General features: G+C 53.6%; 8 protein-coding genes and 4 pseudogenes across 8 annotated transcripts, besides 25 other annotated features; 9 read left to right on the top strand and 3 right to left on the bottom strand.

Moving 5' to 3' along the window:
* Positions 1-7,222: a sequence feature (areas not merged during assembly with more than two copies in the genome that could not be assigned to a particular haplotype).
* Positions 767-1,081, top strand: Tc00.1047053510371.5 (annotated as a pseudogene).
* On the top strand, positions 1,349-2,917 carry Tc00.1047053510371.10 (mucin-associated surface protein (MASP), putative; the record flags this gene model as incomplete). Its single annotated transcript, XM_808331.1, has 1 exon — positions 1,349-2,917. One exon carries the CDS (start codon positions 1,349-1,351, stop codon positions 2,915-2,917), a length of 1,569 nt encoding a protein of 522 aa, XP_813424.1.
* On the top strand, positions 4,364-5,374 carry Tc00.1047053510371.30 (annotated as a pseudogene).
* On the top strand, positions 5,703-6,704 carry Tc00.1047053510371.35 (annotated as a pseudogene).
* Positions 7,119-7,150: a microsatellite.
* Tc00.1047053510371.40 (uncharacterized protein) lies at positions 7,189-7,557 on the top strand (the record flags this gene model as incomplete). Its single annotated transcript, XM_808332.1, has 1 exon — positions 7,189-7,557. The coding sequence occupies one exon, from the start codon at positions 7,189-7,191 to the stop codon at positions 7,555-7,557; it is 369 nt and encodes a 122-aa protein (XP_813425.1).
* Positions 7,223-8,186: a sequence feature (heterozygous, Esmeraldo-like haplotype).
* Positions 8,187-8,467: a sequence feature (haploid, Esmeraldo-like haplotype).
* Tc00.1047053510371.50 (mucin-associated surface protein (MASP), putative) lies at positions 8,394-9,263 on the top strand (the record flags this gene model as incomplete). The annotated part of the gene is made up of 1 exon (XM_808333.1): positions 8,394-9,263. The coding sequence occupies one exon, from the start codon at positions 8,394-8,396 to the stop codon at positions 9,261-9,263; it is 870 nt and encodes a 289-aa protein (XP_813426.1).
* Positions 8,468-8,476: a sequence feature (areas merged during assembly that could not be assigned to a particular haplotype. This can correspond to areas where the two haplotypes were merged or to regions with more than two copies in the genome that were merged during assembly.).
* Positions 8,477-8,575: a sequence feature (areas merged during assembly that could not be assigned to a particular haplotype. This can correspond to areas where the two haplotypes were merged or to regions with more than two copies in the genome that were merged during assembly.).
* Positions 8,576-13,586: a sequence feature (areas not merged during assembly with more than two copies in the genome that could not be assigned to a particular haplotype).
* Positions 8,621-8,720: a sequence feature (GA-rich).
* Tc00.1047053510371.61 lies at positions 9,829-10,770 on the top strand (annotated as a pseudogene).
* Positions 13,047-13,069: a microsatellite.
* Tc00.1047053510371.70 (mucin-associated surface protein (MASP), putative) lies at positions 13,427-14,242 on the top strand (the record flags this gene model as incomplete). The annotated part of the gene is made up of 1 exon (XM_808334.1): positions 13,427-14,242. One exon carries the CDS (start codon positions 13,427-13,429, stop codon positions 14,240-14,242), a length of 816 nt encoding a protein of 271 aa, XP_813427.1.
* Positions 13,587-14,445: a sequence feature (haploid, Esmeraldo-like haplotype).
* Positions 13,779-13,902: a sequence feature (GA-rich).
* Positions 14,446-17,307: a sequence feature (areas not merged during assembly with more than two copies in the genome that could not be assigned to a particular haplotype).
* Tc00.1047053510371.80 (uncharacterized protein) lies at positions 14,777-15,196 on the top strand (the record flags this gene model as incomplete). The annotated part of the gene is made up of 1 exon (XM_808335.1): positions 14,777-15,196. The coding sequence occupies one exon, from the start codon at positions 14,777-14,779 to the stop codon at positions 15,194-15,196; it is 420 nt and encodes a 139-aa protein (XP_813428.1).
* Positions 17,308-17,879: a sequence feature (haploid, Esmeraldo-like haplotype).
* Positions 17,880-17,913: a sequence feature (heterozygous, Esmeraldo-like haplotype).
* Positions 17,914-18,725: a sequence feature (areas merged during assembly that could not be assigned to a particular haplotype. This can correspond to areas where the two haplotypes were merged or to regions with more than two copies in the genome that were merged during assembly.).
* Positions 17,959-18,065: a sequence feature (A-rich).
* Tc00.1047053510371.90 (trans-sialidase, putative) lies at positions 18,153-20,609 on the bottom strand (the record flags this gene model as incomplete). The annotated part of the gene is made up of 1 exon (XM_808336.1): positions 18,153-20,609. One exon carries the CDS (start codon positions 20,607-20,609, stop codon positions 18,153-18,155), a length of 2,457 nt encoding a protein of 818 aa, XP_813429.1.
* Positions 18,726-19,245: a sequence feature (heterozygous, non-Esmeraldo-like haplotype).
* Positions 19,246-20,059: a sequence feature (areas not merged during assembly with more than two copies in the genome that could not be assigned to a particular haplotype).
* Positions 20,060-20,217: a sequence feature (areas merged during assembly that could not be assigned to a particular haplotype. This can correspond to areas where the two haplotypes were merged or to regions with more than two copies in the genome that were merged during assembly.).
* Positions 20,218-22,005: a sequence feature (heterozygous, Esmeraldo-like haplotype).
* Tc00.1047053510371.100 (mucin-associated surface protein (MASP), putative) lies at positions 21,913-23,052 on the bottom strand (the record flags this gene model as incomplete). The annotated part of the gene is made up of 1 exon (XM_808337.1): positions 21,913-23,052. One exon carries the CDS (start codon positions 23,050-23,052, stop codon positions 21,913-21,915), a length of 1,140 nt encoding a protein of 379 aa, XP_813430.1.
* Positions 22,006-23,346: a sequence feature (areas not merged during assembly with more than two copies in the genome that could not be assigned to a particular haplotype).
* Positions 23,261-23,358: a sequence feature (A-rich).
* Positions 23,347-24,102: a sequence feature (heterozygous, non-Esmeraldo-like haplotype).
* On the bottom strand, positions 23,631-24,254 carry Tc00.1047053510371.110 (mucin TcMUCII, putative; the record flags this gene model as incomplete). The annotated part of the gene is made up of 1 exon (XM_808338.1): positions 23,631-24,254. The coding sequence occupies one exon, from the start codon at positions 24,252-24,254 to the stop codon at positions 23,631-23,633; it is 624 nt and encodes a 207-aa protein (XP_813431.1).
* Positions 23,747-23,883: a microsatellite.
* Positions 24,103-26,056: part of a sequence feature (areas not merged during assembly with more than two copies in the genome that could not be assigned to a particular haplotype) that runs on past the window's edge.

Below are 26,056 nucleotides of genomic sequence, written 5' to 3' on the forward strand. Positions count from 1 at the left end.
TTTTTTGGTGCGGGCAATATTTATATAAACACGGTCGATTTGTGCTGCTCAGCACATGAAATAAAAGCCCTGCCGCATCAATTTTTCATTAATTTTTTTCTTTTACTTTTGGGAGTCATGCCGGACTCCCACCCGTTCTTTTTTTGTTTTCTTTTTTAATCCCTGCAGTTTGTTTCTGTAGTTACCGTATCTGCTGTCACTGTGTGTCTTTGTATCCCGTTGAGTGTTCCTCTGCTGACTGTGCAGTTGACATGCCCTCGTTCCTTTTTTTTCTCTTCTTTCCTTCTAGAGGCATCGATGTTCCGCGACGACGATTGTTTGTGTTCCTCATTGCGATGGCACGAGGGCGACTGGGCGCCGGCCTGCTGAGTGCACTAGGAGTGGAGCGGATGGTGTGCGCCGTGCCTCACTGTGCGTGTGGGACGCCAATCCGCTGGGGAAGGGAGAAGTGAAGGACTGCGGTATGTACTTGTATCCGTCCCGTCCCTCTTGTTGCCGCCGTGTTTGTGCTGTGCGCATGGCTCTTTACTGCGGTGCGACGTGGATGGCGTTGCTATTGCATGTGCCCTTGTGCATGCGCTGTGCGACGGGCTTCTCTTCCCCATGACACCGTCCTTGTGTGCGGGAGAGTGGACGGAGTGGAGATGTGTGAAGGAGTGAGGGTGGCTGTTGTTCCCGCACATTTTCGTCTTCCACACACGTGACACCACCCGGCAGCCTCTCGCAGCACCCATGCCGTGAATTGAGAGGATGTGAAGGTCTGCTCCAAGCACGAGGAGGACAACAAGATACAGTGCATGACGGCCAACCTGATCCGCGGGTGGTTGCAGCGCATGGAGCACGTGCGCAAGTACGCGTTCGGCGTTGCGCTCATGATTGGGGAGGAGAGGCGGCACGACGTTGTGGCGCTGTGTGTTTTGTGGCGGCCGGGGCATGCCGGCGATTGTGAGGGACGTGGAGGACACGGAACTGTTCGACTGGGAGGTTGCTGACATTGCGGCGCAGCGGGAGCGCATGACGGACTACCTGTGCTGGGAGGGCCCGACGATCCCGAGGCCTGTGCTGGAGGGGCGCGTGTTGAAGTGAGCGTGGCGTGCCTGTGAGGGCCTGAGTAGAGAGAATAACGGTAATGGTAACTGTGGGGGTGTGAGGAACGGGACACGGGCGAGGAACGCTCCTCTTTTTTTTTCTTTTGTTGAACCACGCCCACCTAATTGTTCTGATGGTGCGCGACTCTCATTGCTGGATGGGACAGTGCGTGGCTGTGTGACTTGTCTCTTTTTTGCTTTTGCTCTGCGTTGACGGGGAGTTAATTTGTGCTGAAGGCTACACGCAAGTGACAGGAGTGATGGCGATGATGATGACTGGCCGTGTGCTGCTGGTGTGTGCCCTCTGCGTGCTGTGGTGCGGTCTTTCGGGAATTGCGGCCTATGATGCTGATGGTGCCGATGGCAGTGCGGTTGAGTATTCGCTCTCGCGGTGGCGCGCTCAGCTGCGGAGGGGTTGCGCGGTGGAGGTCAGCAGGAGGACAGGAGGCGGTGCGAATGCGTCCGCCGTGGAGGAATGCGTGGGTCGGGGGATGGACGGTGTGCGTGCCGTTGTGGATGGCCGTAGCCGTTGGAGGCGTCAGCAGTTTGCCGTGGCTGCTGCTGCTGTTGATGGTGATGTTGATTCTGGTGAGGTTGACATAAATTCCGTATCTTCCCCAGAGGATCAGTCAGGGACTGGTGCTGGTTCGCGGGAAGAGTCACAAGTGAAACCACCGGTCGTTTCAGAACCAGGGCAAGCAGATACAACACCAGGAGGAGAGAATCCACCGAAACCCGCAGAGTCTCTTGAGACGGCGAAAGGCAAAAGTGGAGGGACATCAAAGGAAAAAGACAAAGAGGAAAGGCCGACTGTAGAGACGAAAGGTCCTAACAGTACCGATGATAACAAACAAGTTGACAATGCAGCCATCGGCAATTCAAATGGAGGTCGGGAAGAAAAGAACGGAGTCACGCTGCAAGTTCAAGACGAAGTCGTGAAACCCAAAGAAGAAAAACAAGAACCGCAAAAAGAATTGGAAGAGAAAGAAAAGCAAAAGGCTCAAGGGAATAAAAAGGACGATCCTGAAGATCCCGGGGAAGATGCTGAAGACACTGAAGATTCAGCTGATGGCACAGATCACAAAGAGGGTGAAGGACAGAAGGAAGGAGATGCAGGAAGCAATAAAAAAGGAAAAGAATTGAATGGGGGTGGTGATACCGACGGTACACCCCCTGACGCACCTGTAGTTCTTCAGCCTGCTCCCCCTGTTGAAGTTACGGACCCTCAAAGTATTGAGAAAACGAACGATGACGACACTGGGGGAAAAGAAGACGCCGGCAGAACGCAAACGCAAGAAGCAGCAGGACCATCACAGGCAGAGAATTTAACAGCAGAATTAAGTACCGAAGAAAATGCAGCCGAAACAGAAACAGGAACCCCGGGAAAAAAGACGCAACCAGAAGATGCAGGAAAAGAACAGACAACCGTTGGAGCAAAATCAAATCAAGAAACACCTGCCGCGGAAAGGGAGGCACAAAACAGAGAAGAGGTAATAAAAGACGAGGAAGGTTCAGAAAAAGCAACAACAAATGAAAATTTTGACGGAAGGCAAACAGCCGTAAAGGACAATGCCCACAATGAGGCAGAGAAAACAAGTCAAAAAAATGAAAATGAATTGGATAAGGCAGAAGAAACAACAGCAGAAGTCAAAGAAAAGGAAGAGACAACCGAAAGAAAAACCGTTGCAGCCAAAGGCCCTAACCTGAACAGCACGGCAGCAACTAACGACAGTGACAGCAGCACCGCGGTCTCCCACACCACCTCCCCTCTTTTGCTTCTTCTTCTTGTTGTTGCGTGTGCGGCTGCGGCTGCGGTGGTGGCCGCGTGAGAGTGAGGGTGAGAGAGCCGTGCACCGCCTGCACACACACTCGTCCTTCTCTCTCACTTTCTGTGTGTGTCCCCTTGCATGGACTCTCGCCCTCACCTCACCCCACGAGGCACACACATAATGTGCCCATTGTATATATGCATGCACACCCATGCATGCCCGTTGGTGCTCTCTTTTGCACCACACGCACCGCTGCCGTCCTGCCTGGCTGCATGGGCGGAGCACCGTAACTGTTTCTGTTTTGTTTTTATTGCATTGAGTGGGCGACCTCTCCCTCTCTCTCTCCCTGTGTGTGTGTGTTTTGCTTTACGGGAGCAATGAGAGTGTGTGTGCTGGTCGTCCCATGCTTCGGCTTTTTTTGTTTTTTGTAAATTTAAATTTTTTTACCTGTTTACTTTAAAAATTTTTTGCTAGTTTTTTTTTTTTTAGTTATTAATTTGTGCATTTTAAATCTTTCACTCCACACTTCCCCCATTCCTTTTTTTTTTGCTTTCGGGGGCAGTCACTGTGGACTTTTTTTCTTTTCTACTCTTCCCTCTTTAATTGTTTCTTCTGCACTCTTCCTGTGAGGGGTGCCGTGTGTTTCCCGCCCAACTGCTTCACTCGCACACCCACCGACACGCTCATGACGACGGCCCTGTGCGCCTCGCCTGCTGCACGCATGAGGAGGGGCCGCGACGAACGGTGCGCTGAGGGAGCCGTGACGTGTGGGCGTGCGACGAGGGCCTGTGGGGCGGAGCACACATTTCTTTCCCTCTTGTTTTGTTTTCTTGCTGCCAGGGCGGGCAGACACCCGCAGCGCCACACACACAGCCACACCCTGCCGCCGTGTTTTTAAGATTTTTTGTTGTTTTTTTTTGCTTTTGTGGATGGTGTGCTGCCACCGTGCGTGATTGTTGAGGTTGAGGCCGCACCGCATGTACCGCTGCCATCCAGCTGTGCCTCTTGCCGTCCTGATGTGCCTCCCTGTGCTCCTTCTCTTTTCAGCTTCTCCAACAGACACCCACACACATAAGTATTTGCACAGTGCTCCGCAAGAATGTATTTGCACTGCCGAGTGTGCTTTGCTCGGTGTGTGCTGGCGCGTGACGGACGGTGCCACGATGGTCTCCTCCGGCGATGAAAGTCGCCGTGCTCTCGGCACACACCCACACTCTTCCTTGTCTCTCTGTGGGAGTGAGTGCGGCAGCAGCGTGGTCTACGGCAGCGGCAGCTGGTGCTGCGGAGAAGGTCGAGGCGCCGAGGAACAAGAGGGCGAAGCTGCTGGACGCGATTACGATGGCGGATGAAAGCTGTTTCGTTGCTCTTGCTTTGTAGATTGCTAAGAATGTGCCGTGTCGCCGCCTGAAGGGATGCGTGCACTCGGCACCCTTCGAGGCATTGCGTTGTTTCATTCAGTGTGATGTCACAATCATCATGGCAGCATCTTCCCTCAACGGCTCTGAGTGTGACAATACGAATGACGGCAAAGAGAGCGATGAGGATTATGGTGACGACTTGCACCGAGTGGCGGATTATTTGCGTGTCTTTGCACACGAATCCCAGGAGGGTTTGAATGCCGTCTCCACAATTCCCGGCCTTGCGGAACCGTTGGCTTTCGCGCTGTCACCCACCGTAATTAGTGCCCCATGCGTTGAGGCTGATCCATTTACCCTGGAGTTCACGCAGCAGCTCTCGAGTGTTTGTGCTGCTGGTCCCGCGTTGGCCCTTTCGCATGTATTTCAGCGTTGCCTGGAGTGTGATTTGATTTCTGTGTTGTCCAGGCCGCCGCCTCCAGTTTTCTTTTTTGGTGCCCAATAAGAAACACTTTGCGTTGCGGTGGATATTTATTTGCATGGCCGTCGATGCACGTAACGATGCTCAACGGGTGTGTCTTTTGTTTGGCGGGCACGAGGGGGACTTCGGTGTGTGCCGACACCTCCGCGAAAGTCTCAGTTGACGGATGGAGGCAAAAATAAGGGAGGTCTGTCCGCTGCATCTCTCAAGGCAGCTGCGGGGCACTCCGAGCGCACAGAGTGAATGGATGGATGCCGCGCAGCTGGGGAGACCAGTTTTCTTCGTCCTTCGTTGCCGGGGGAATCGAGAATCCACAGCGTCACTGCCAGCTGCATTTTACTGCTGGGGATCAACTGTTCTGAAGTTGCCCGTCTAATGTGAATCGCAGCGTCAGTGCAGGAAGACGCTTTCACGCATTGCGAGTAGTTGCTCCAGCCTCGAGCTCATCAATCTTTACGGCAGGGAGCAATGCATCTTGGTGGCCGGTGACGTTCAGACGAGTTTGTTTCACTTCACCCGCCTCGTATTTGTGGGGGAAACTGCGCATCGACCCTCCCCAACAGTCCCACCACCTTCACTTTCCCCCGCCGACAGCTGCCCTCTGCTGACGGTACAGTTGCTTGGCTCCGCCAATAATGCGCTCGCGAAACGTCCTCTCCGTACTCTGCAGGATTATTGCCGTGGAGGAGTTGATGGCATATGGTGCGGGTGTGGCGTCGACGGAGTCATCCACGCATTGTCTTAGAAACATGACTCTGAGTCGTGTCAGTCATGCCGTGTTTCCTTTTTTCTTGCTGGGAGTCTTGTGGGTGTGTTTGAGCCCTTTTTCTCCAATTTGTTTGCTGAAACGATCCAATGCTCCGCCGCTGCACATCGCCGGTTTTCCATGGCGGTGAATTGAGCAGATGCCGGGGGAATTTCAGGCGGAGCAAACCGAGGTTTGCCTCACTTGCTGCTGACGCAGAGTCCGTTACTGAGGGAACACAATACGGAGGCGGGAATGCCAGCGGAGCATCGCGTGGTGCCGCGCATTTCCCTCATTGGCGGGGTGACAGCCGAGCCTTCCAATCAGCTTGACTCTGATATTCTGCTGCGCCTGATGGGACACGTTATCGCCATGGCAGAGCAGCCTTCTGACTCTCTTGTTGATATCATGGCTTGGAGAATGGGAGTTTCTCTCCCATTGTACCCAACAGAGCCGGCACTGGCGCGTTGTTGCTGTGTTGATGATGACGCTGTGACGGAGGGAATAGCGGTTGTGTATTCACGATGAAACCTACCGGAGACGTATTCATCGCGTGCGTTTTCCACCTCAGCACGCGGTGGGTGGCGGTCCTTTGAGGATTTTTGTGGACGGGCTGTTTAACCGCGGCCTTTTAGTGAATGAGGTCTTTGTGGAAGATGATGCAATCCGCGTGCAGCACAACGGATGCCCCCAGTACTCCTTGGAGGAGTGTAGGCGAATCCTGCAGGGATTGATGAGGGACGGCCTGCCTGTGATGTGGCATGAGGCAAGTAACCGTCGTTTGGCGCACTCAAGCAGCATCCCCTATAATGCGCCTATCGGCTGTGACTTGCATGGACACATGCAGACCGTCCACATCCTCGTGGAGCCGCAGCACGCGCGTTGGGGCTTTTTTGAGTCCCTTCAATACTGTGAGTCTTTTTTTTTTGAATGTGCCATTGCCAGAGAGCGAGACAACCCTGGCCAAGTTGGTTGTACTTTTCCAGGGACGAGACAGTCGAATATTTGGCTCCCGTGTGCGGTACGTTGCTCTACCCTGCCGTCTGCAGTGGTGCCTCTCTGACGACATTTTTGACCCATTTTTTCCACCGAGAAGGAGAGGGCTGGCTCCGAATACCGTTTATCTGAGGACGCAACTCTGCAGTCTTACGTGCCATATCTTCCACGCGTATTTTCGAGGGTACGCGTCATTTATCTGGACGCCAACAACGCCATCGTATCATCCGATGCGACACCCTTGCACCGTTGTTGTTGTCGTCACGGTAATTTTGTTTTTTTTCCGACGGGAGTGAGACGGGTTTTGTTTTTTACCTGCACGATGTACTGACTCCCACTGTGGGCGCTGAGAGCGTGCAGCGGAACTATGGCAAGCTTGCAGAAACTATATTGCTTAAAAAGTGGAGGGCCGTTTGTTGTGCAAGTAGGGGGAGATGGTTGTGGTTCTCTCCTCCTTCTAGTTTTTGGTGGCTGTTCTGTCGTTGTGTGTGTGTTTCTTGTGTGGATGCCGTTTTGCAGTGCATGCAGTGTGCGAGTTGTGCCTGCCGCGGGAGGTCGCATCATTACCGCGCACGCAACAGCGACGCTGCGACGATGTGTGTGAGTCTTTTTGCTGCACCTCTTTCTATTTTCTTTTTCTCTTCTCCGCTCTGTGCGCAGATCGGCTTACCGAATTCAGCAACTCTACTACTACTACTACTACTGCTGCTGCTGCTGTTGCTCGCAGGTGTACGCGGAAAATGATGATGATTGTATGGCGTGTGTGGAGACGGAGTTGTTGTGTGGGAGCAAAGATCCCAGTGTGCACTGGCGCCCAGTCGGCGAGAGCCGCTGGACTGCGTGTCGTACTGATAAGAAACCAGACACTCAAGATCTAACGGAAGAGGAGGCTTTCAATGCGATATTCGACTATTTTGCGGCGAAAGGCTGCTCGGATTACGATGGCACGAATAATTCCGTAGGAATGGAGGAATATTTGACTCCTGACCTCACGACGCCCAATACCACCGATGTGTGCAGCGATGGGACAGCATCCATGGTCCTCGGGCGCCCGCCCCCGCTGCCAAGGAACCGACAAACAGCGGTGCGTGCAGCAGCGCCACAAAGAGCACATCTCCTTTAAAAAAGAGGATCTAAGCGAGCAGAGGAATCTTGTTCGAAGGTGACATCTCCTTGCCGACGGTGGAAGGCAGCGAAATTATCATCTTGTGGGTGGAGAAACCACTGCTGCCTCTGCTTCTGGGATTGTGTGGAGTTGTGGCAGTCTTCTGAGACACGGAGTGTGGATTTGCGATTTCTCACGGAGAATACGTGCCGCATTCTACGCGGGTTTTCTTTTTACTTTTGTTAGTGCTTTTTTGTTGTTGTTGTTTTCCTGGAATGATAAGCACCCTTTATTTATTTAATGTTCGGCTGCTGCACAATGTCGTGTGTGACGTGCTTCTCCTTCTTGTTTTGTTTTGTTGCCCACACGCGGTGCCGGCGTCATTGCTGTGTGTCCCACGGACTGCACGAAAGGAGCATTGGAGGAACAGGCCGGATGCCGCAATGAAATGTGAGTATTGTTTTGTGAGGGCTGGTGGGACAGTACAATTGTTTTTTATTTTATTATTTTTCTTGTGAAAGAGTTATTTATCTACAACAACGCACGGTCGTTTTATGCTGCTTGGCACATGAAATGGAAGTCGTGCCTGATCATTTTTTTCATTTTTTTACTTTTGGGAGTCTTCCCAGGCCCTCAACTCTGTTTTTGTGCTTTTTTACTTTTTAGATTCACGTTTGCAGAGCGGTGTGTGTTGTTTGCAATCGCAGCGATTCCAACTGCCTCATGGTGTTGATGGGATGTTGTTATTTGTGACTGTTTGGTGGCGCGGTTGTGTGACTTGTTTCTTTTTGCTTTCACTTTGCGTTGACGGGGAGTTAGTTTGTGCTGAAGGGTGCACGCAAGTGATAGGAGTGATGGCGATGATGATGACTGGCCGTGTGCTGCTGGTGTGTGCCCTCTGCGTGCTGTGGTGCGGTGTCGGCGGTAGTTGTGACGAAGGGGAGGCGGCGGGTCTTGGGAGTGATGCTGAACTTCCACCTGCACCAGCACCTCTTGAAAAGACTCCACAAGGACCCAAAGGCTTACAAAGTGGAGAACCAGGCGTTAAAGAAAATGTAACACCCGCATCTTCCACACCTACAGAGGAAGAGGACGATGATGAAGAAGTTGAAGACACGGAAAATGGAGAAAGCGAAGAGGAAGAAGAAAAAAGAAAAGAAGGGCAGAGTAATAAAGGAGAAACAGGTGCAATAGGCTCAGGTTCCAGGGAAGAGAATTTAATTGGCAGTGAGAAGGAAACAGGCGAGTCAATTTCATCTGCTGGGAGCATTTCTCCTTCCGGCAGTCGGGAATCAAATGCCAATCTTACGCAACCGGAAGTTGAAGAAAAGAAGGAAACCGAAAAAAATACACCAGCAGTAGAGAATCCACTCAAAACAGTTAACGGAGAGAACACACTGCCTGCGGGAATTGCGGGAGGAAATTCTCCACCACCTCCAGAAGACAGTGTTGATTCCCGAGAACAGGATGGCGAAGACACCACGAGTGAAGGTAAAGAAAATGTTCCATCGCCTGCGACCACAGCCACACCACAAAGCCACCGAGACAAAGGCTCAGAAGGGACTGGGGAAGTTACGAAAGCAACGACAGTAACCGCCAACACAACTGATACGACGAACACACAAAACAGTGACGGCAGCACCGCGGTCTCCCACACCACCTCCCCTCTTCTGCTTCTTCTTCTTGTTGCGTGTGCGGCTGCGGCTGCGGAGGTGGCCGCGTGAGAGTGAGGGAGAGAGAGCCGTGCACCGCCCGCACACACACTTGTCCCTCACTCTCTTTCACTCTGTGTGTGTCCCCTTGCATGGACTCTCGCCCTCACCTCACCCCACGAAGCACACACATAATGTGCCCATTGTATATATGAATGCACACCCATGCAGGCCCGTTGGTGCTCTCTTTTGCACGACACGCACCGCTGCCGTCCTGCCTGGCTGCATGGGCGGAGCACCGTAACTGTTTCTGTTTTGTTTTTATTGCATTGAGTGGGCGACCTCTCTCTCTCTCTCTCCCTGTGTGTGTGTTTTGCTTTACGGGAGCAATGAGAGTGTGTGCGCTGGTCGTTTCACGATTCGGCTTTTCTTTTATTGTTTTACTTGTGTTGTGGTTGAGAGCACTCATTACCCTTTTTTTGTGGATTATTAGGTTGTTTTGACTGCGGACACCTGAATTTTTTTTCTTTTTTATATGTTTTTGTTTTTGTTGAGGAAGCGTCAGTCTCTTGTATTCTTGTAAGTCCAATTAGCTTTTCTTTGACATACGCCATGCGTCCGTTGATCCACGTTAACCCCACGGTCTGCGCCGCTACTGGTGCTGCTATTGATGATTTGTGTTATGTGGGTTGCTAGTGGATGGCTTGCTTTCACCCTGAAGTATTCCTTATTTCTTGACGATGTGGTGCGCTCCCACAGCGAGTTTTATCTCGTTTACGGTGGGGAGAATGCATCTCAGGGTGCAGGACGCATTGCAGGTGTGCAGCGGCGTCTGGAAGGACCCATGGGTGCCCGTCCGCATCAAGACGTCAACAACAGACCCGTGTGACAGCATGGGGGCACTGCGGTTTCTCCTGGTCTCACGCAATGAATTTATTGAATGACAATCGCCACTGTGAGGATGGTGTTCTATCCTCTGCGCACGGCAATATCCTTGAAGAGGATACTTTCCCTGCTGCTGTGTAACTGCATGAGGATCGTCTGCTCGTCCAGCCACTGGAAGGTCCGTTGTTTGTGCCCCCATTTGCCACGGGCAGCGTTTGATGTTGGTTCACGGTGCCTGCTGAGCATTGTTCCGCTGTTGTTGCCGATTCTGTCATCGCGCAGTGCGTGGCTGCTGTGCTGGGTGCTGTGTGGGCACTGCGGTGCGTCACGCTGGAGGATGGCCGTCCAGTCGCTGGCGCCATGCACTTTGCCTGTCAGTTTTATTTCACGGACGCATCGCTACCTGCATCGCTACCTGCATCGCCGCGCACTTGTTGGCCCATGCTGTCGGGTTCAACTGCCCGCACATGGCCAGCCGGAGCATGGTGAGGAATGTTGTCGGTGTGCGTGGCGGGGCGTTGTCGGTGGTGGTGCACTCGACGAATGCCGCGATGGCTGCGAGGGAGCACCAATATTGCGGCGACACTGATGGCATGGAGCTGCAGGATGGCGATGGGGACGGGAGGACGCTGGAGTCGCACTGGTCGCAGCGCCACGCGAGGGATGAGTGGATGGCACCGATTGGGGGTGCCGGCTGCTGCAGAGGAAGTGCTCCGCACCGAACATGAGTGAATACCCCCACATGCTCTGCGCATTGGGCGTTCCTGCCAGACGCTGCACGTCGGATTGTTATTTTAGCGGTTGGTGTCTGGGGAGTATCCATGAGATGTCAGCAAAACGCCCAATGGGCCGTTGCCCCATCACTGATCCCGCACTGGATATGAGGGATATTGAGGGTGTTATTTGGAGAGGAGAATATTTTTCTGGGATGCCTGGGGATGAGCCCTCTTCTTGGTGTCTGGACAGGCTTCCCACCAACGCGACGGATGCGAGGAACCCGGAGGAGACATATTTCAGTGCTGCCACGCATGCGGCATTGAGGTGCCTCAGCATGAAGGTGCATCTGGAAGTGACTGAAAAGGGTAACGTCCGTTGGGTATCATGCACGGACGGGGCGACGATTGCGTGGGCCACTCGACCCTGCGATGAGGGAAACGTTATTTGCCGTGACCACGCGCAGGTGTGCACGATATCTGCCACCAGTGGTAGCCTACTTCCAATGGTTCCGTGGGACGGCGAGGAGAGGCTGTGGAGCAGGACGGTTTCACCGGCATCTACTGAACAAGGATTGCCAGGGGCATCTGTCCCCGTTGCGGAGAGCATTGAGACCGGCCGCGGCACACCACCGAAGGATGTCGACACGACTGCTCCCCAGAAGCATCCGTTGACAGAGGAGAAGGAAGTCGCCCCAGGTGCCACGACGGCAACGGAGTGATCTTGCCCAGCGACACCGCGGGTGCGCCGCAGGAGGCGGAGAAGAAGAGCGATGTTCCGGACAACGACGATGTGGCCGCCGATGGTGTGACGTCTGTTGTGGGACAATCCAACAGGAGATGAGGCCGGGAGCGACAAGGCCGGTGGCGGTGCCGCAGCCACGGGACCCAGGATCCCTGGTGCCGCTGATGACGCGCACGGCGCCGTGGACCCTCCGCCGAGGGAGGATGACGCAGCGGTGGGGCGCGGGGGTTGGGAGGAAGACATGAAGTACGCCTCGCCTTCGATCCACGGCAATAACACTGCTGCTGCTGCTTGTCCCTGTCTGCTGCTTCTTCTAATTGCCGCTGCCGCCGCCGTGCCAACACTCTATTGGGTGGCTGCATGGATGCCGCTGCACGAAGAGGCGACTGCGGTCGAGTTCTGCGTGGTCCGCACTCAGCAGTGGTTGCAAGAGAGAAAAGCCTATATCAATTGGCATTTCCTATCAGTACATACATTTATGTGCTCTGCTTGTCTGTATACTTTTTACCAGGGATATGCTGTATACACTCTTTCCCTTTTGTGTTGGTTGCTAATGTGGCGTCACCACGCGTGTTTTCAATGAGTTTAGGAACAACAACTTGTTTGACTTTTTCTGGAGAATACTGTGGTGTGTTTGTGTGCGTGTGCGAGGGATTTGTGTGGTTTTGACTTTTTTATTTTTATTTATCTGCTTTGGCATTGTGTAATGATGCTTCGCTTCTCCCATTATTTGTGTTTTGGATTGTGTGGTAAATGAATTGTCTGAAATAGCAAAACATCGGTGCGTGGCGTGTTGCTGTCCTGTGGTGTGCTTGCTGTTGCGGTGGCATAGTGTGATGCTCATTGTATTACTCCTGTTGCGTTCGTTTCTGAGGTGTTGCTAGGGCACCGGGAGTGGATGCCTGTGGACGCGCACCGTGCATTATGCGTGGCATCGGTGGGAGGGGAGACTGACATAGTTGGCGGGATTCAGTAAGGCGCATTTTTGCCCACGGACCCTGCAGCCGCAGCAGCCTGAGTGGCGCTTTGCATATGGGCCTGTGGATTGGTTTCATTTTGCGAGGCTTTTTTTACTGCTTGTCATTTTCCGCTCGGATACCGTGCCCGTGGCAGCTGCATTGGCATCAAAAGAGCCGTGTGCGTGTGGAGATTCCTTGATTGAGTACCTGCCTTACTTCTCTGTTATGTCAACTGACTGTTCCGTGTGCCGGCCAAACGATCGACACGACGTGCTGCCGACGGAGGGGTCCACGTGACATGACGTTGCGTCGCGTGCTTTGTTGCGGGTGTGTGATTTCCGCAACGGTCGTTGGGCGGTTGCCTGTTGGGTCGTTGAGGGTGGCGTGGCGACGGGTGCGGATGGACCCGATTGTGTGCTGTGGCTGTTCGTGTGGGGGAGCCGCGGGAAGGAGGAAGGCGGCGGAGCGATGGACTCCCGAGGAGTGCGGGGCGAGCAGCCATGAAGGTTGGCGACAGGGTATTCACTGCCCTGTGAGTTGCCGTGCGTGGTGTTTATTATTATTATTATTATTATTTGCGTGTTGGATGTGGCCGCTGTGGGTGAAAGCTTTTTTTTTTTTGCTTTTTTTTTCACGCCGGTTTGGCATCCTTTTCTGCGCCGTCATCTCTGTGTTCCTGCCGCACTCTTGCGTCCTCTTTCCTTTCCATTTTGGGGGCAGCTGCGTGTGGGTTTTACATGCCATGGAGTTGTGCGCCGTGCTGTCCGGTGTTTTATTGTTGCTTGTTATTCCTGCGTGCACGCGTCTCCCATGGTCATGGCAACAGCCCTCATGTAATCACCACTCCTTCTTCATGCTGCTGCTGCTGATGTGTGTGTGTGTTCTTCTCATCCTCCTCTCTTTGCCCCTCTCTAGACTGTGTGTGCAGCCGTGATGATGATGGTGACTGGCCGCCTGCTGTTGCTATGTGCCCTCTGTGTGCTGTGGTGCGGTGCCTGCGCTGGTGGATGTTCTGAAGCAGCTCCAACCCTTCCGGGTACTGGTGTGACCGACAACGGCAATAATCTTGAAGGTAAAAACAACACAACTGATGGCGTTGGAGCAGTTGGCCCAACCGGTCAACAGGCAGCGTCACAACCAGCAGCAGGATCGGTGCCCGTACCGGGAACGGAAGAGGAATCGGAACTAAGAACCGGAGAACAAGCACTCCAATCCGCAGCAAAGGCGGCAGAAGTGGCAAATGACACAACGAAAAAAGGTGAAGCTGATAAGGATAATGAATTGAAGGAGGAAGATGATGATGATGAAGATGAAGTGGAAGAGGAAGAGGAGGAGGAAGAGGAAGAGGAGGATGATGGCAATGAAGAGGAGTATGGAGGAGAGGAGAAAAAAGAAGAAGAAAAAGATGATACCAGCACTACAAAGGGGATCTCAGCAGTCGGTCAGGAAGAGCCAATTTTATCTTCTCGTGTGGAGGAAGCATCGAATAAAACAAAACCCCAAAGCACTCAAACAACTGGCGACAAAGATCCAGCAGCTGATGGTGCAGTGACACAAGAAGAAAAACAAAATGAAAATAAAGAAGCCAATCCGAAGGAAACACCAGTCGAATCCACAGGCATGAAAACCACAACGGCAACGACTGGCGACAGTGACAGCAGCACCGCGGTCTCCCACACCACCTCCCCTCTTTTGCTTCTTCTTCTTTTTGTTGCGTGTGCGGCTGCTGCTGCGGTGGTGGCCGCGTGAGAGTGAGGGTGAGAGAGCCGTGCACCGCCCACACACACACTTGTCCTTCTCTCTCACTTTCTGTGTGTGTCCCCTTGCATGGACTCTCGCCCTCACCTCATCCCACGAGGCACACACATAATGTGCCCATTGTATATATGAATGCACACCCATGCAGGCCCGTTGGTGCTCTCTTTTGCAGCACACGCACCGCTGCCGTCCTGCCTGGCTGCATGGGCGGAGCACCGTAACTGTTTTTGTTTTGTTTTTATTGCATTGAGTGGGCGACCTCTCTCTCTCTCTCCCTGTGTGTGTGTGTTTTGCTTTACGGGAGCAATGAGAGTGTGTGTGCTGGTCGTCCCATGCTTCGGCTTTTCTCTTATAGTTTTGTTGTTTTACTTGTGGTTGAGTGCACCCATTAGCCGTGTTTTTGAATTGTTGGCTTGCTTTGACTGCGTACGCCTAAATTCTCTTTTTGTATTTTTTTTTCTTTTCAGATATTGTCAGTGTTTTTTATTCTTGTCAAGCCATTAAGTATTTTCTTTTATGTAAAGCATGCATCAGTTGATCCACATCACCCCATGGTCTGCAGTGCTGCTGGTACTTCTGGTTGTGATGATGATTGTGATGTGTTGTGCCGGCGGGTGCTTTGCTGCCAGCCTGACGTACTCCTGCTCCTCTGACAAAGCGATGCGTGCCCACAGGGCGAAGTCGATCCCGGTTGTGGTGAGGGACGTGCCTTTTGGATCTGAAGGTGCGTCGCAGACATGCACCGTCATTGGGAGGAATGGATGGGTGCCCACCCGCATCAATGTGTCGACAATGGACCTGGATGGTACCAGGAAGTATTGCAGCTCAGAGCGGTATTGCGCAATGCATTCATCGGTGGCAATTGCGAGTGTGAAGGTGACGTTTTTCTATGCTGAGAAAAGGGAAATATTTGTTTCATTATACTTTGCTGCCACTGTTCGTTAATGGCCTGCGGGCTGTCCGTAGCGATGTGGCCAGTTTTTCCGTCTTGAACGATGCTGTCGTGCGAGAGGGTGTGTTCCCAAATAGTCGGATGCTCAGTTGTCGAGGACGGCGGCATACCCACAGCGTGTGCGGCAGGGCCTCCCGTGGATTGTCGGGGCTCAGCGGCTGGTGGGGGTTGCAGCAGAGGAGTGGCTGAAGGGCTACGGCTGTCATTGGAGCTTGCAGAGGTGCGTTGTCCGCTTTTTGCTCGTTGATACGCTTGACATTTTCGGTAGTGACCTGCGCGTGAGGCACTTGTTGGGAAGACCGTGGAGCTGTCGCAGAATCCACATGTGAGGCCTTCTGCAACGATTGGAGTGCCAGGGTTAGTGCGTCGGCCGTGTGCCTTCATATTGTGGACGGACGAGAAGACGCTGCTGCAGCTTGGGCAGGGCGACGTTGATCTGCTGCTTTTCATTCTCCGAGGAGGTGCCGTGGACACGCCAGGTGGAGGTTCCGGAGGAGCTCGGGGTGGTCCTGCCTCTTCAGTGTGAGGAAGGGACGGCACCACCGACATAAAGGGTTGCTTGTGATCTGCAGGGCGCGTGCCGGTCTGCCGAAGAGTGGGCAGGAGGACGCCCATCAGCCGCTTGTTGGTCGGCAAGGAGTGGCGGTGCTCACGTCGGGAAGAGGTTCCGGTGGAGGCGGAGCACAGACGCGGTCCCAACAGCACCGCAGCACAGCCGATCCCAGAGGGCAGGGACGTGGTGCCGCCATGTCTCAGGGCATCACAGGCCTTGGCTCGAGAGGGCACCAAGCTGTTTCGCACGGACCTCTGACAGCATGGAGAAGCCACGGCGGAGGGCATGATTGCGGTCCTCCCGTTTGCGGGGCACTTCAGCTCGGGGCAGGCTGCCGCTGCAACACACTCGGCCTGCTCCATTCCGTCCGTCCAGGTTCCTGTGGGACTGTCACGGCTGCCACTCGTACGGTGCCTCGGTGCATCTCCAACCATGTGGTCACAGCGGCCAGAGAAGTTCCACACGCCGAGGTGGAAGCATAACAGTCGGCTTCACGCAGGACAACGGCGTCATGTTTCCGTCGTGGCAGCATGCCTGCCTGTCGCGGGATGCCGTCCTCCGTCCCTGCAGCGTGGGATGGCAGATGGTGGTCCGAATCCATGTAAACGGGTGGACGTCCAGTGGGAGACACGCAGTACGCGTTGCGCAGTCACTTCGGGAAACGAGACGCTGCGGCCGCTGTTCCACGTTGCCTGTGCCGGGTCGTCGGATAGCTCAGAGTCCATGTCGCTTGGGGTGGCGGCGAGGTCCTCTCCTGCCGTCGTTGATGGCGAGCAACCGTCCCGCAGCTCATGGTGTGAATTCGGGTCGCAAATAACCGCTGCGGGGCCTAAGCGACGAATGTTGCTCGCAAAGTGAGCAGCGTGAGCCATTGCCGTGGGAAGGCTGTAGAGGGTCACCACGTACATGCTGGGGCTGGCCTGTGGGCACACGCGGAAGGCGGTGGTCTCCACGCAGTTGGTGCCACGAGCAACAGGCGCTCGCACGGCAAGGTGTGGCGCACCAAGAAGGCCACGCCACCGGCACGCCCACCGCACTTCTGGTGGAAGTCACCGCAGCCAATGAGCCTCGTCGCTGGGGCACTCTGCTGCCCGCACTCCTGCAAAAAAACCATGCCGGGATGGTGCTGCGCCAGTCGAGCAGCAAGGGCGATCCTGAGGGGCGAAGGACCTGAAGTTCTGAGCTGCCAGGTAACTACGAGGCCATCCTCATCGGCGCTGCGGTTCTTGCGGACACCACCGCAGCGGATGATGGCGACGGAGTGACCGCAATAAAGCGACCGTGCGGTTCTGTCAGTCGGGTTGCAGGCAAACCGCCTCGCCGCTCCACAACCGACAGAGCGTGGGACCTTCTCGAGGGGTGACGCCGTCGTGGTCCCCATCACGCTCGCAGCAATGCCCTGCCGCAATCACTCCCACAGAGAGACAAGGAAGAGTGTGTGGATGTGTGCGGAGAGCACAGCGACTGCCATCGCCGGAGAAGGGCATCGTGGCACCGTCCGTCACGCGTCAGGACACACCGAGCAACGCCCACAACCGGCAGTGCAAAAACAGAGGAGAGAATGGTCCCAAGAGCAGGCAACATCTTCACACACGGCGGGCATCGTGCAGCCGTGTTGCCATTTCAGCACGGGACGCAAGCCCACGCCCCGCTGTCGCCAAGAGCATTCATGCAGACCACTGTGCAACTACTTATGTGTGTGTGTGCTGGAAAAGCAGAAAAAAATAAAGGGAGCACAGGGAGGCACATCAGCACAGCAAGAGGCACAGCTGGATGGCAGCGGTACATGCGGTACGGCCCAAACCTCAACAATCACACACGGTGGCAGCACACACCCATCCACAAAAAAAAAAAGAAAACAACACGGCGGCAGGGCGTGGCTGTGTGTGTGTGGCGCTGCGGGTGTCTGCCCGCCCTGGCCGCAAAGAAAACAAAACAAGAGGGAAAGAAATGTGTGCTCCGCCCCACAGGCCCTCGTCGCACGCCCACACGTCACGGCTCCCTCAGCGCGCCGTTCGTCGCGGCCCCTCCTCATGCGTGCAGCGGGCGAGGCGCACAGGGCCGTCGTCATGAGCGTGTCGGTGGGTGTGCGAGTGGAGCAGTTGGGCGGGAAACACACGGCACCCCTCACAGGAAGAGTGCAAAAGAAACAATTAAAAGAGGAAAGAGTAGAAAAGAAAAACGTCCATAGTGACTGCCCCCAAAGGAAAAAAAAGAAGGAATGAGAGATTAAAAATGCAAAAAATGAAAAAAATGAATTTGAAAAAAGTATTGAAATGCAAGCAAAAAAAAAAATTGAAACAAAAAAACTTTCTTAGGAGAGAAATTTGTTCTTATGGGGAAGTAATTCTGTGCTGGAGAGGTCGCAAGTGTTCCACGCGGCAGCCAGTCACTCCTCACAGAGCCGCAAATCCCCACAGTCCCAACAGAAGAAGGAGCAGCAGCAGTCCGCTCCCACGCATGGTGCCGCCATCGCTGTTATTCTCCTGCGACAATTTTCCGAGGCTGCTGTTGAGTGCCGTAGCATTTACTTCCCTGTCCTGTGGATGAATTCCCTCCTCTCCCTGCACATCTTTTCCTCCCGCTGTCTTTCCATTCTTACCAGTAACTCCTCTCAACGATTCCTGTCCCGTTGGCTTTTGTCCACCAGGAGTAGACGGAGACACGGTTCCCTGAACGAGTGTGTTTACCGGAGGTGGAATAGAGGCTTTATTCGGGTTGAGGGCGTCAATCTCTTCGGAAGTCAACGGGCGGTTGTACAGCAGGACGTTCCTCACAGTCACAGACACGCCTTCTTGGCCCTCTGCGCTGCGTCCATCCCCTCCAATGGAGAAGTGTGAGACCTTTTTCAACTCCGCTTTTTTCAATTCGCATTGCACACTTCCCACACGCTGACCATCAACGTACACGGAGCCCTGGCTGCCGTTCTGTAGCACAATGGCTACTTGGTATGTCGTATCTGGCTCCCAACTGTTGCTGTGCTCCTTGAACTTCGGCTCTCCACTGCACATTCGCCTCCACTTCTTTTCTTTGTTGTACGACAGTCCCAGTAGTACTGGATTCTCTGCGTCATTGATCCCCACACCAATTAAAGGAATGGGAGAACCCTCCTCCGGCACCTTGTGGATGGACACCGTCGCCACAAGAGTGAAGTTGTAGTTCGCAAAGTGGTACAGCTGATTCTGCCCCTGGCTGCCAACAGGCCACTCCGCCCACGCACCACGTCCTTTAAATGTTACGCCATTTTCCGTTTTCTCCACCCCAACACCGCTCTTTACTGTGGCGTTCACCCCGAGGTACTCGTCCCTCCATGTGTTACCAGACAAGTTGCCGGACAAAAAGCCAACCAGCCCAGTCGTGATCTTATCAGTAGTGCAGGCAGTGCCAGTTGAGGGATTCTTCGCAGCAGTTGAAGTGAGGCAGAGCTTGGAGACACGTTCGTCCACTTCCTTCCAGGTCGTCAGCACATCCTTCACCCGCTTCAGCTGCGCAGTCAGAAGCACTGAGACAATACCGAGTGATGGTTTTTCCCCCTCGCCCTTCTTCTTCTTGTACAGTGCAATCAACTCCTCCTTCTTATCTTTATTATTATCTCCACTTTTGTACAACAGGGAGCTGGCGGCAACGTCATCATCACCGGACACCGGCCCAATATCAACAATATGCGTATTGTCCGTCAGCCAAAGATAAAGTACGCCCTTTTCCACACTTCCGTTCTTACTTGAATACACCAGCAGAGTGACGAGCATCACGTCCCTGTTCTCAATCGTCGCTGTGGTGAACCCGCTTCCAACGCCGTTCGCTTTATCACCGTCCCTTCGGTTCCCCCACACGCGCGAGAGTGTCCCGAGGGCCTCCGTCCACGAATCCCCCTTGTCACCGGACTCGTACACCCTGCGGCGGCCATCGTCACACGCAGTCATCATCATGAGTTTTCCCTCCTTCCACTCCACAACGGAGGGATCACTGCAGCCATCGGCAGACATCCCCTTCGACAGTGTACAGCTCGGAGTGGCTGTGTAGTACAAGATCAGCGAAACGGCCTTTCCATCCTTCTCCTTATTATTTACCTTCTTCTTCGAGCCTTCCACTGGAAACGCAAGCGTCTCGTCCTTCAACTTAACACCCGATCCACCGCCGCCAACCAGCCTTGTTAAAGATTCGTGTTCCTCGCCTAGAGTGCACGGGAGACGTTTCGTATCGGTCCAGCCAATTTTTTTGCTGCTTCCTTCAGCAATGACACCACCCTTCACCAGCAACAACCCCCACTCACCTGCACCACTCTCCTGAGCATCATTACGGTTGTATTTCCCAACAAGCATGTAAATGTCACTTCCCTTCACAACTGCTGTTGGTTGGCTCACACCTACTCTCTTCTTCCCCTCTGTGGAAGTGACTTCCTCCAGAAATTGTGTATCCTTGGCATCCTCCAGCAATTCCTTCGGTTTGTTATCCGCTCTGTTCGTGAGAAGTTGGGATGCAATGCCAGTAAAGACGTTTTCACCCTTCTTCAACTGCGCCTCGGCAACGGCAAACACATCACTCCCCACTTTCAAAAGTCCGGGAACACCCAACGAGTCCACCGTTACACCTTCACCCTCACTCTTCAGGTCCTTCCATTCAAAATTTGGATCAGATGACGGCTCATCCGCAATTTCCGCAGCAGCACCACTGCCGCAGCACATCATCACAACGACAAGGAGAAGCAGCACCGCGGAAGTAAACACATGCCGGGACATGTTGGGCCTCTGCGGCTCACTCTCTCTTCCTTCCCTCCTCCTTCCGCTGGACCCGGTCACGCGGCGACGGTTGTGTGTGCGGGGTGCCTTCACTGCAGCAACACGTGAGAGCATATAAATATGTGTGTGGGTGGTGTGTGTGCTGTTGGTCCTTTCAGAGCCTTCGAATTGCACAGTAGCGTTTAGTGCTTGTTTGCTTTTTTCGTAAGAGTGTGAGAAAGAAATAGATAGAAAAACAGACTAATAAAAAGGGATGAAAGAATAAGCACCGTCACCCATCCACAGTGAGTGGCACCATCATCCCCGCCGCAGTCACTCCTAACAGCAACAACTCACGCACACAGACACACGGAACGAGAAGGGAGAACAGTGCACCGGAAACACACAGCGACTGCCACCGCCAGCAGCAGGAGTCACGGCGAGCGTGTCGTTATTCACGCGTCAGCACACACCGAGCGACGCGAACACACACAAAAAAACAACAACCGGCAGGATGCAAAAGGGAACAAGACCGTCCTTCGCAAAGCCCACGCGCTGTCACCAGTCATTTTACTGTTCACCCTTCCAGCGCACCCTCCAACGCACATCGCCCCACAGAGGCAAAGAATCCCTAAGCAAAGTATACACAGCATAGGAGATACACATTGGCAGGTGCAGCTGCTCGGCGGTGATCAATCCGCACTCACCCAAGACACCCTCAATATCACACGACCCAATCAAATGCACACCCGCAACAGATAAGCAAAACAAATCCCTTTCTCCTGCCCTCCCTTTTCGCAAGGGCCGCCGCAGCCAAAATCTTGTGCGTGCGTGCGTTCTCAGCTTACGCACCGCTACAAAGCGTGAGCGACATGGCGTATGTGTGCATGTGCATCTGCGCGTGTGTTTGTCAGCACCTATACCTGCAGAGCAGCTGTGCGGCACAAGAGAGTCAGAAGAAAGCAACGGCAGAGAGAGGCAGATAGCACACACGCAATTTACTCATATCATCACACACACGCAGCCCGCGGAATGAGTGCTCTCAACCACAACACAAGTAAAACAATAAAAGAAGAAAACAAGAAACCGAAGCGTGGGACGACCAGCGCACACACTCTCATTGCTCCCGTAAAGCAAAACACACACACACACAGGGAGAGAGAGAGAGGTCGCCCACTCAATGCAATGGAAAAAAAACAAAAACAGTTACGGTGCTCCGCCCATGCAGCCAGGCAGGACGGCAGCGATGCGTGTGGTGCAAAAGAGAGCACCAACGGGCCTGCATGGGTGTGCATGCATATATACAATGGGCACATTATGTGTGTGCCTCGTGGGATGAGGTGAGGGCGAGAGTCCATGCAAGGGGACACACACACAGAGAGAGTGAGTGAAGGACGAGTGTGTGTGCGGGCGGTGCATGGCTCTCTCTCCCTCACTCTCACGCGGCCACCACCGCAGCAGCAGCCGCACACGCAACAAGAAGAAGAAGCAAAAGAGGGGAGGTGGTGTGGGAGACCGCGGTGCTGCCGTCACTGTCTGCTGTGGTCTCTGTATTGCTTTTTTTATTGGTGGCGTTGCTTGCTGCCGTGGGTACCTCACTGTTGGCTGCTGCGGTTTTTGTTGAGCCTGAATTTGCTGTAGGGTTGGTTTTGAAAGCATTCTGCTCCACGTCTTCGGTGGATAGCTTGACGCCGTCCTTGTTGTATTCACTCGCATCTTGAGTGGCTGACGTGGTGGTTGTGGCAGTGTTGGTCCCTACAGCTGGTGAGGCTGCAAGGCTGTTGTGACTTTCGCCCGAGTTCTCCTTTTTAGTGTCAGCATTTTTGAGTGCTTTTGTTGTGTATCCTGCACTGTCAGTGTCGGCAGCAGTACTGACCTGCGGTGCGCCGCCATTTGAAGAGGTTTCCTCATCAACAGACGTCTGAGTGTTACCACTGGCGGAGTCAGGCTGTGCAGCTGGACTTTCGCTGCCATCGTTACCATTTAACGTATTCTGCATATTATCTCTCTGCACTGTGCCAATGCCGACACCAGAGATATCTGTTGAGCTCGCCGTCACGGTTGCATTTGGTGGTGAGGGTGAGGATGAATGTTCTGCTGGCATCGTAATTTGGGGATCTTTTAATGTTGCTGGTTCTCGCGATAATGTTTCTACATCATGAGGCCTTTCCTGTAAGTCCTGGTCCTTCCGAGTCTTATCCTTTTCTGAAGAGCCAGAACTCCCGCTGTTTTGAACTTCATTATGTTCGCCTTGGCCAACAGGATCCAAAGGAGGAACAAGTGCATCTTCTGGGCCCTCAGTGCACTTCGAAGACTTTGTTGAATCATTCTTGCAGATCTCGTTCTCCGGCAAATTCACCGAATCACGATTTTGACCTTCCCCTAAAGGTTTTGGGTCTTCATTGTCATTACTTTTTGGCAAATCACTGCCTTTTTTGGAGCCAGGCGCATTAACGGGATTGTCAACTGCAGGCTCAGAAGAAATGGTTACCAAATCTTCACACCTACAGCCGGCACCGCACCACAGCACGCAGAGGGCACATAGCAACAGCACACGGCCAGTCATCATCATCGCCATCACTCCTGTCACTTGCGTGTAGCCTTCAGCACAAACTAACAACACCCCGTCAACGCAGAGTAAAAGCAAAAAGAAAGGCAAAGTCACACAACTACAGTCACCACACAGTGACAAATGGCAGCAGCTTGCCCACATACCCGGAGGCAGTTGTAATCAGTGGGAGAGCAAAACGCACAAAACACACACAGCCCTGCAATAATTAATCAGCAAGAAAAACAAACAAAAAATAAGTAAAAGCAAAAAAACAGTAAACAAACAGCAATAAAGTAAAAAAAATTTAAAACACAAAACACTAAAAAACAAAAAGCTGCACCAAATGGCTCCAGTGCGCATGCACCCATCCACAAATATACTTCCACGCAAGCAGTTGTATGCGTGTCGTACATATGAGTGTGTCTGGGGTGCGTTCAACGTGACTGATACAGGGAGCAGCAACACGGAGCACACAGCAGGGCAGCGGAAGCAAATGAAGCAAAACACAATAATTATTTTCTCTTATTTATTTACATCGGACCACAGAAGACGCGCACAAACATCCCGTGGTTGAGTGCTGGCACGCACAGCCCGCATACACCTCTTCAGTCCACAGCGGTGTACGCCAGCGCGGATGCGGCGAGCAGCAGCGGGGCACACACCCACGCAGAGCTGCTGAGGCTGCCGTCGCTTTCGCGAAGACGTGACGGTGTGCGGGTGATCGTCGTGGTTGGCGCCTCTGTAGTTGTCGTACTCGTAGTCCTAGTGGTCGTCGTCGTTGTTGTAGTGGTCGTCGTGGTGGTGGTTGGTGCCTTTGTGGTTGTGGTCGTCGTGGTCGTTGATGCAGTCGTCTTCTTCTCTTCTTTTTTTTCGGGTACAATCAGCCCACTTTGTTCCCCTGACGCAACGGTTGGTACAGTAGGTGGCTGTAGCGGAACTCCAGGAGTTTGTAACGTGGACTGACCGGACACACCTGAAGCACCTTGACTGTTGGAAGACCCACCGGATACCATACCTTGTGTGTTTTCCATACCGGCCGCAATAACTGGCTTCTCTACTCTTTCGCTTTGTTCCACTCCCTTCTCAACTGGTTCCTGTACCCCTGGTACCTTTGGCACAGCGGGGACCGCAGTGGGGGTATCATTAATTTCACTTACTGCCACGCAAACGGATGGACAGCAGCACAGGGCGAGCACCAACAGGGCGCACAGCAGACGGTACGTCATCATCGTGAGTGTGGTCGTTCAGTGGTGTGGAGCTGATCCGCACAGTCAGGGACATGGAGAGCAACAGGGGAGACGAGAGGTGCGGCAGACACACAGACAGAGGGCACACCACATGAGGAGAGGGCAGCAGCCAGGCATGCACCGTACGCCGCACACCACGCACGACACACACTCCAATCCACGGCAGCAGGCACACACACACACAGCCCTGCCGCAACACCAACACACAGATGGAAGAGGGAGAAGCAAACAGGAGCGACACACAAGGCTCCACCGCATGTACATACAGCGAGAGCGGTCCGTCGTGTCGGCACCCCTCACGGAGGGTACGCACACACACAAGAGGAGGTGCAGCGCACACAGCAACACAAAAGCAAAGTAACAAATATGGGAATGATCCCCGCACACCACGTGAATTGTTGGTCCACGGGAAGTGCAGCCAACATTCATCACAAAAACAATTCAGTTGCCTTTGGCCTTCGTTCACATTCAGCGCACACCACTTCATGCAGGCCCAGCAACCACCGCAGCAGCAGCACACGCAAAAATAAGCGCAAGGAATGGAATAATGCAAGCAACCATTTATTTGCGTTTCTGTTTGAATGCTGGCAGATGTCTACATGCGTTTTGTTGTTTTGTTTTTGCGGAGGGCAAACCCTCATGCCTGGGTCGTGTGTCGGGGATTTCCGCAAGGTACACAATTTGTTTTCTCCTCATGTGAATGTTTCTTGTGTTGGTGCAGCCAATAATTCGGTTTGTGTTGTTCCTGCCTTTCGCTGGTAAAGTGTTGCAATAGATGTTTGTTTTTCCTTTCGTTGCTGCGGCACCTGATTCCTCACCGTTTATTGCGGTGGAAATGAAAATATGTGAGTGGACTCCCACGCACCAGAACGCACCTTCGCTCCTATTTATTGCTGCATGAAAGGGCATGTGTGTGTTTGGTGGTGTCTCGTCCATATATTTTGTGGGTGTACATTCCCCTGCAGGCTGAGGGCGGGATGACGCTCCGTCGCGGTGCACTTCCCTCGCATGCCGCCCACTGTGATTCATCATGCATCACCCCCTCACATATTCCGTGGTGCCACACCGCTGATATTATTGCAGCCGCTGTGATTCCGCGTACTTCACGCATTTGATTGTGCCACAATACATCCGCTCGTGTGGCCGCCGCATCCAAACAGCGGTGCCCAACACCGTGAGCGGCAGTCCACATCCCTGCATGTCCCAACGCAGTGGTGTTTGACTGTCAGCCAGGTGTCAGACAACAAGAGAGTCTTGTGCTGGCAGTACAACACACGGAGCTGCAGTGAATGACTCGGGCGGGGACGCATCTATTTGTCGCAAAGCAGTGAAAAGGAGTCGGGCAAAATAATGCCGGCTGCATTCACGACACCACATCCACAGCCAAAGCATGCGATGTGATGTGTTTCACTGGTGATGTGAAATGCCTGCAGACGACGCCACTAGTGGAGGCATGCCACCCACGATCAGCGGACAGACAATAATCGGCATGAGAGGCCACAAGAGGCAGCAACGACGCCAGCAGCAGGAGCAGCTCTCTCTCTCTGTTGCCTTCGAAAAGTAAATATTCCACCAGCCGCAGCTGACTGTGCCATCGTGACACTCCATGCACGTCGTGGCTGCGTCAACACATCCTGTTCCCTGCGGCGCCTCAAAAGATGCCTCACTCCGTCCACTAAGTGCATCGGTGTGGGCCGTGCCTCGGCTGTTCGTGAGGACCACAACGATGTGAGGGTCACCGAGTCGCAGCATGTTTGTTGTGACGCTGTTGCATGGCACCTGCA

This window comes from Trypanosoma cruzi, genomic scaffold (genome assembly GCF_000209065.1).
Source record: "Trypanosoma cruzi strain CL Brener 1047053516725 genomic scaffold, whole genome shotgun sequence".
Taxonomy (NCBI): domain Eukaryota; phylum Euglenozoa; class Kinetoplastea; order Trypanosomatida; family Trypanosomatidae; genus Trypanosoma; species Trypanosoma cruzi.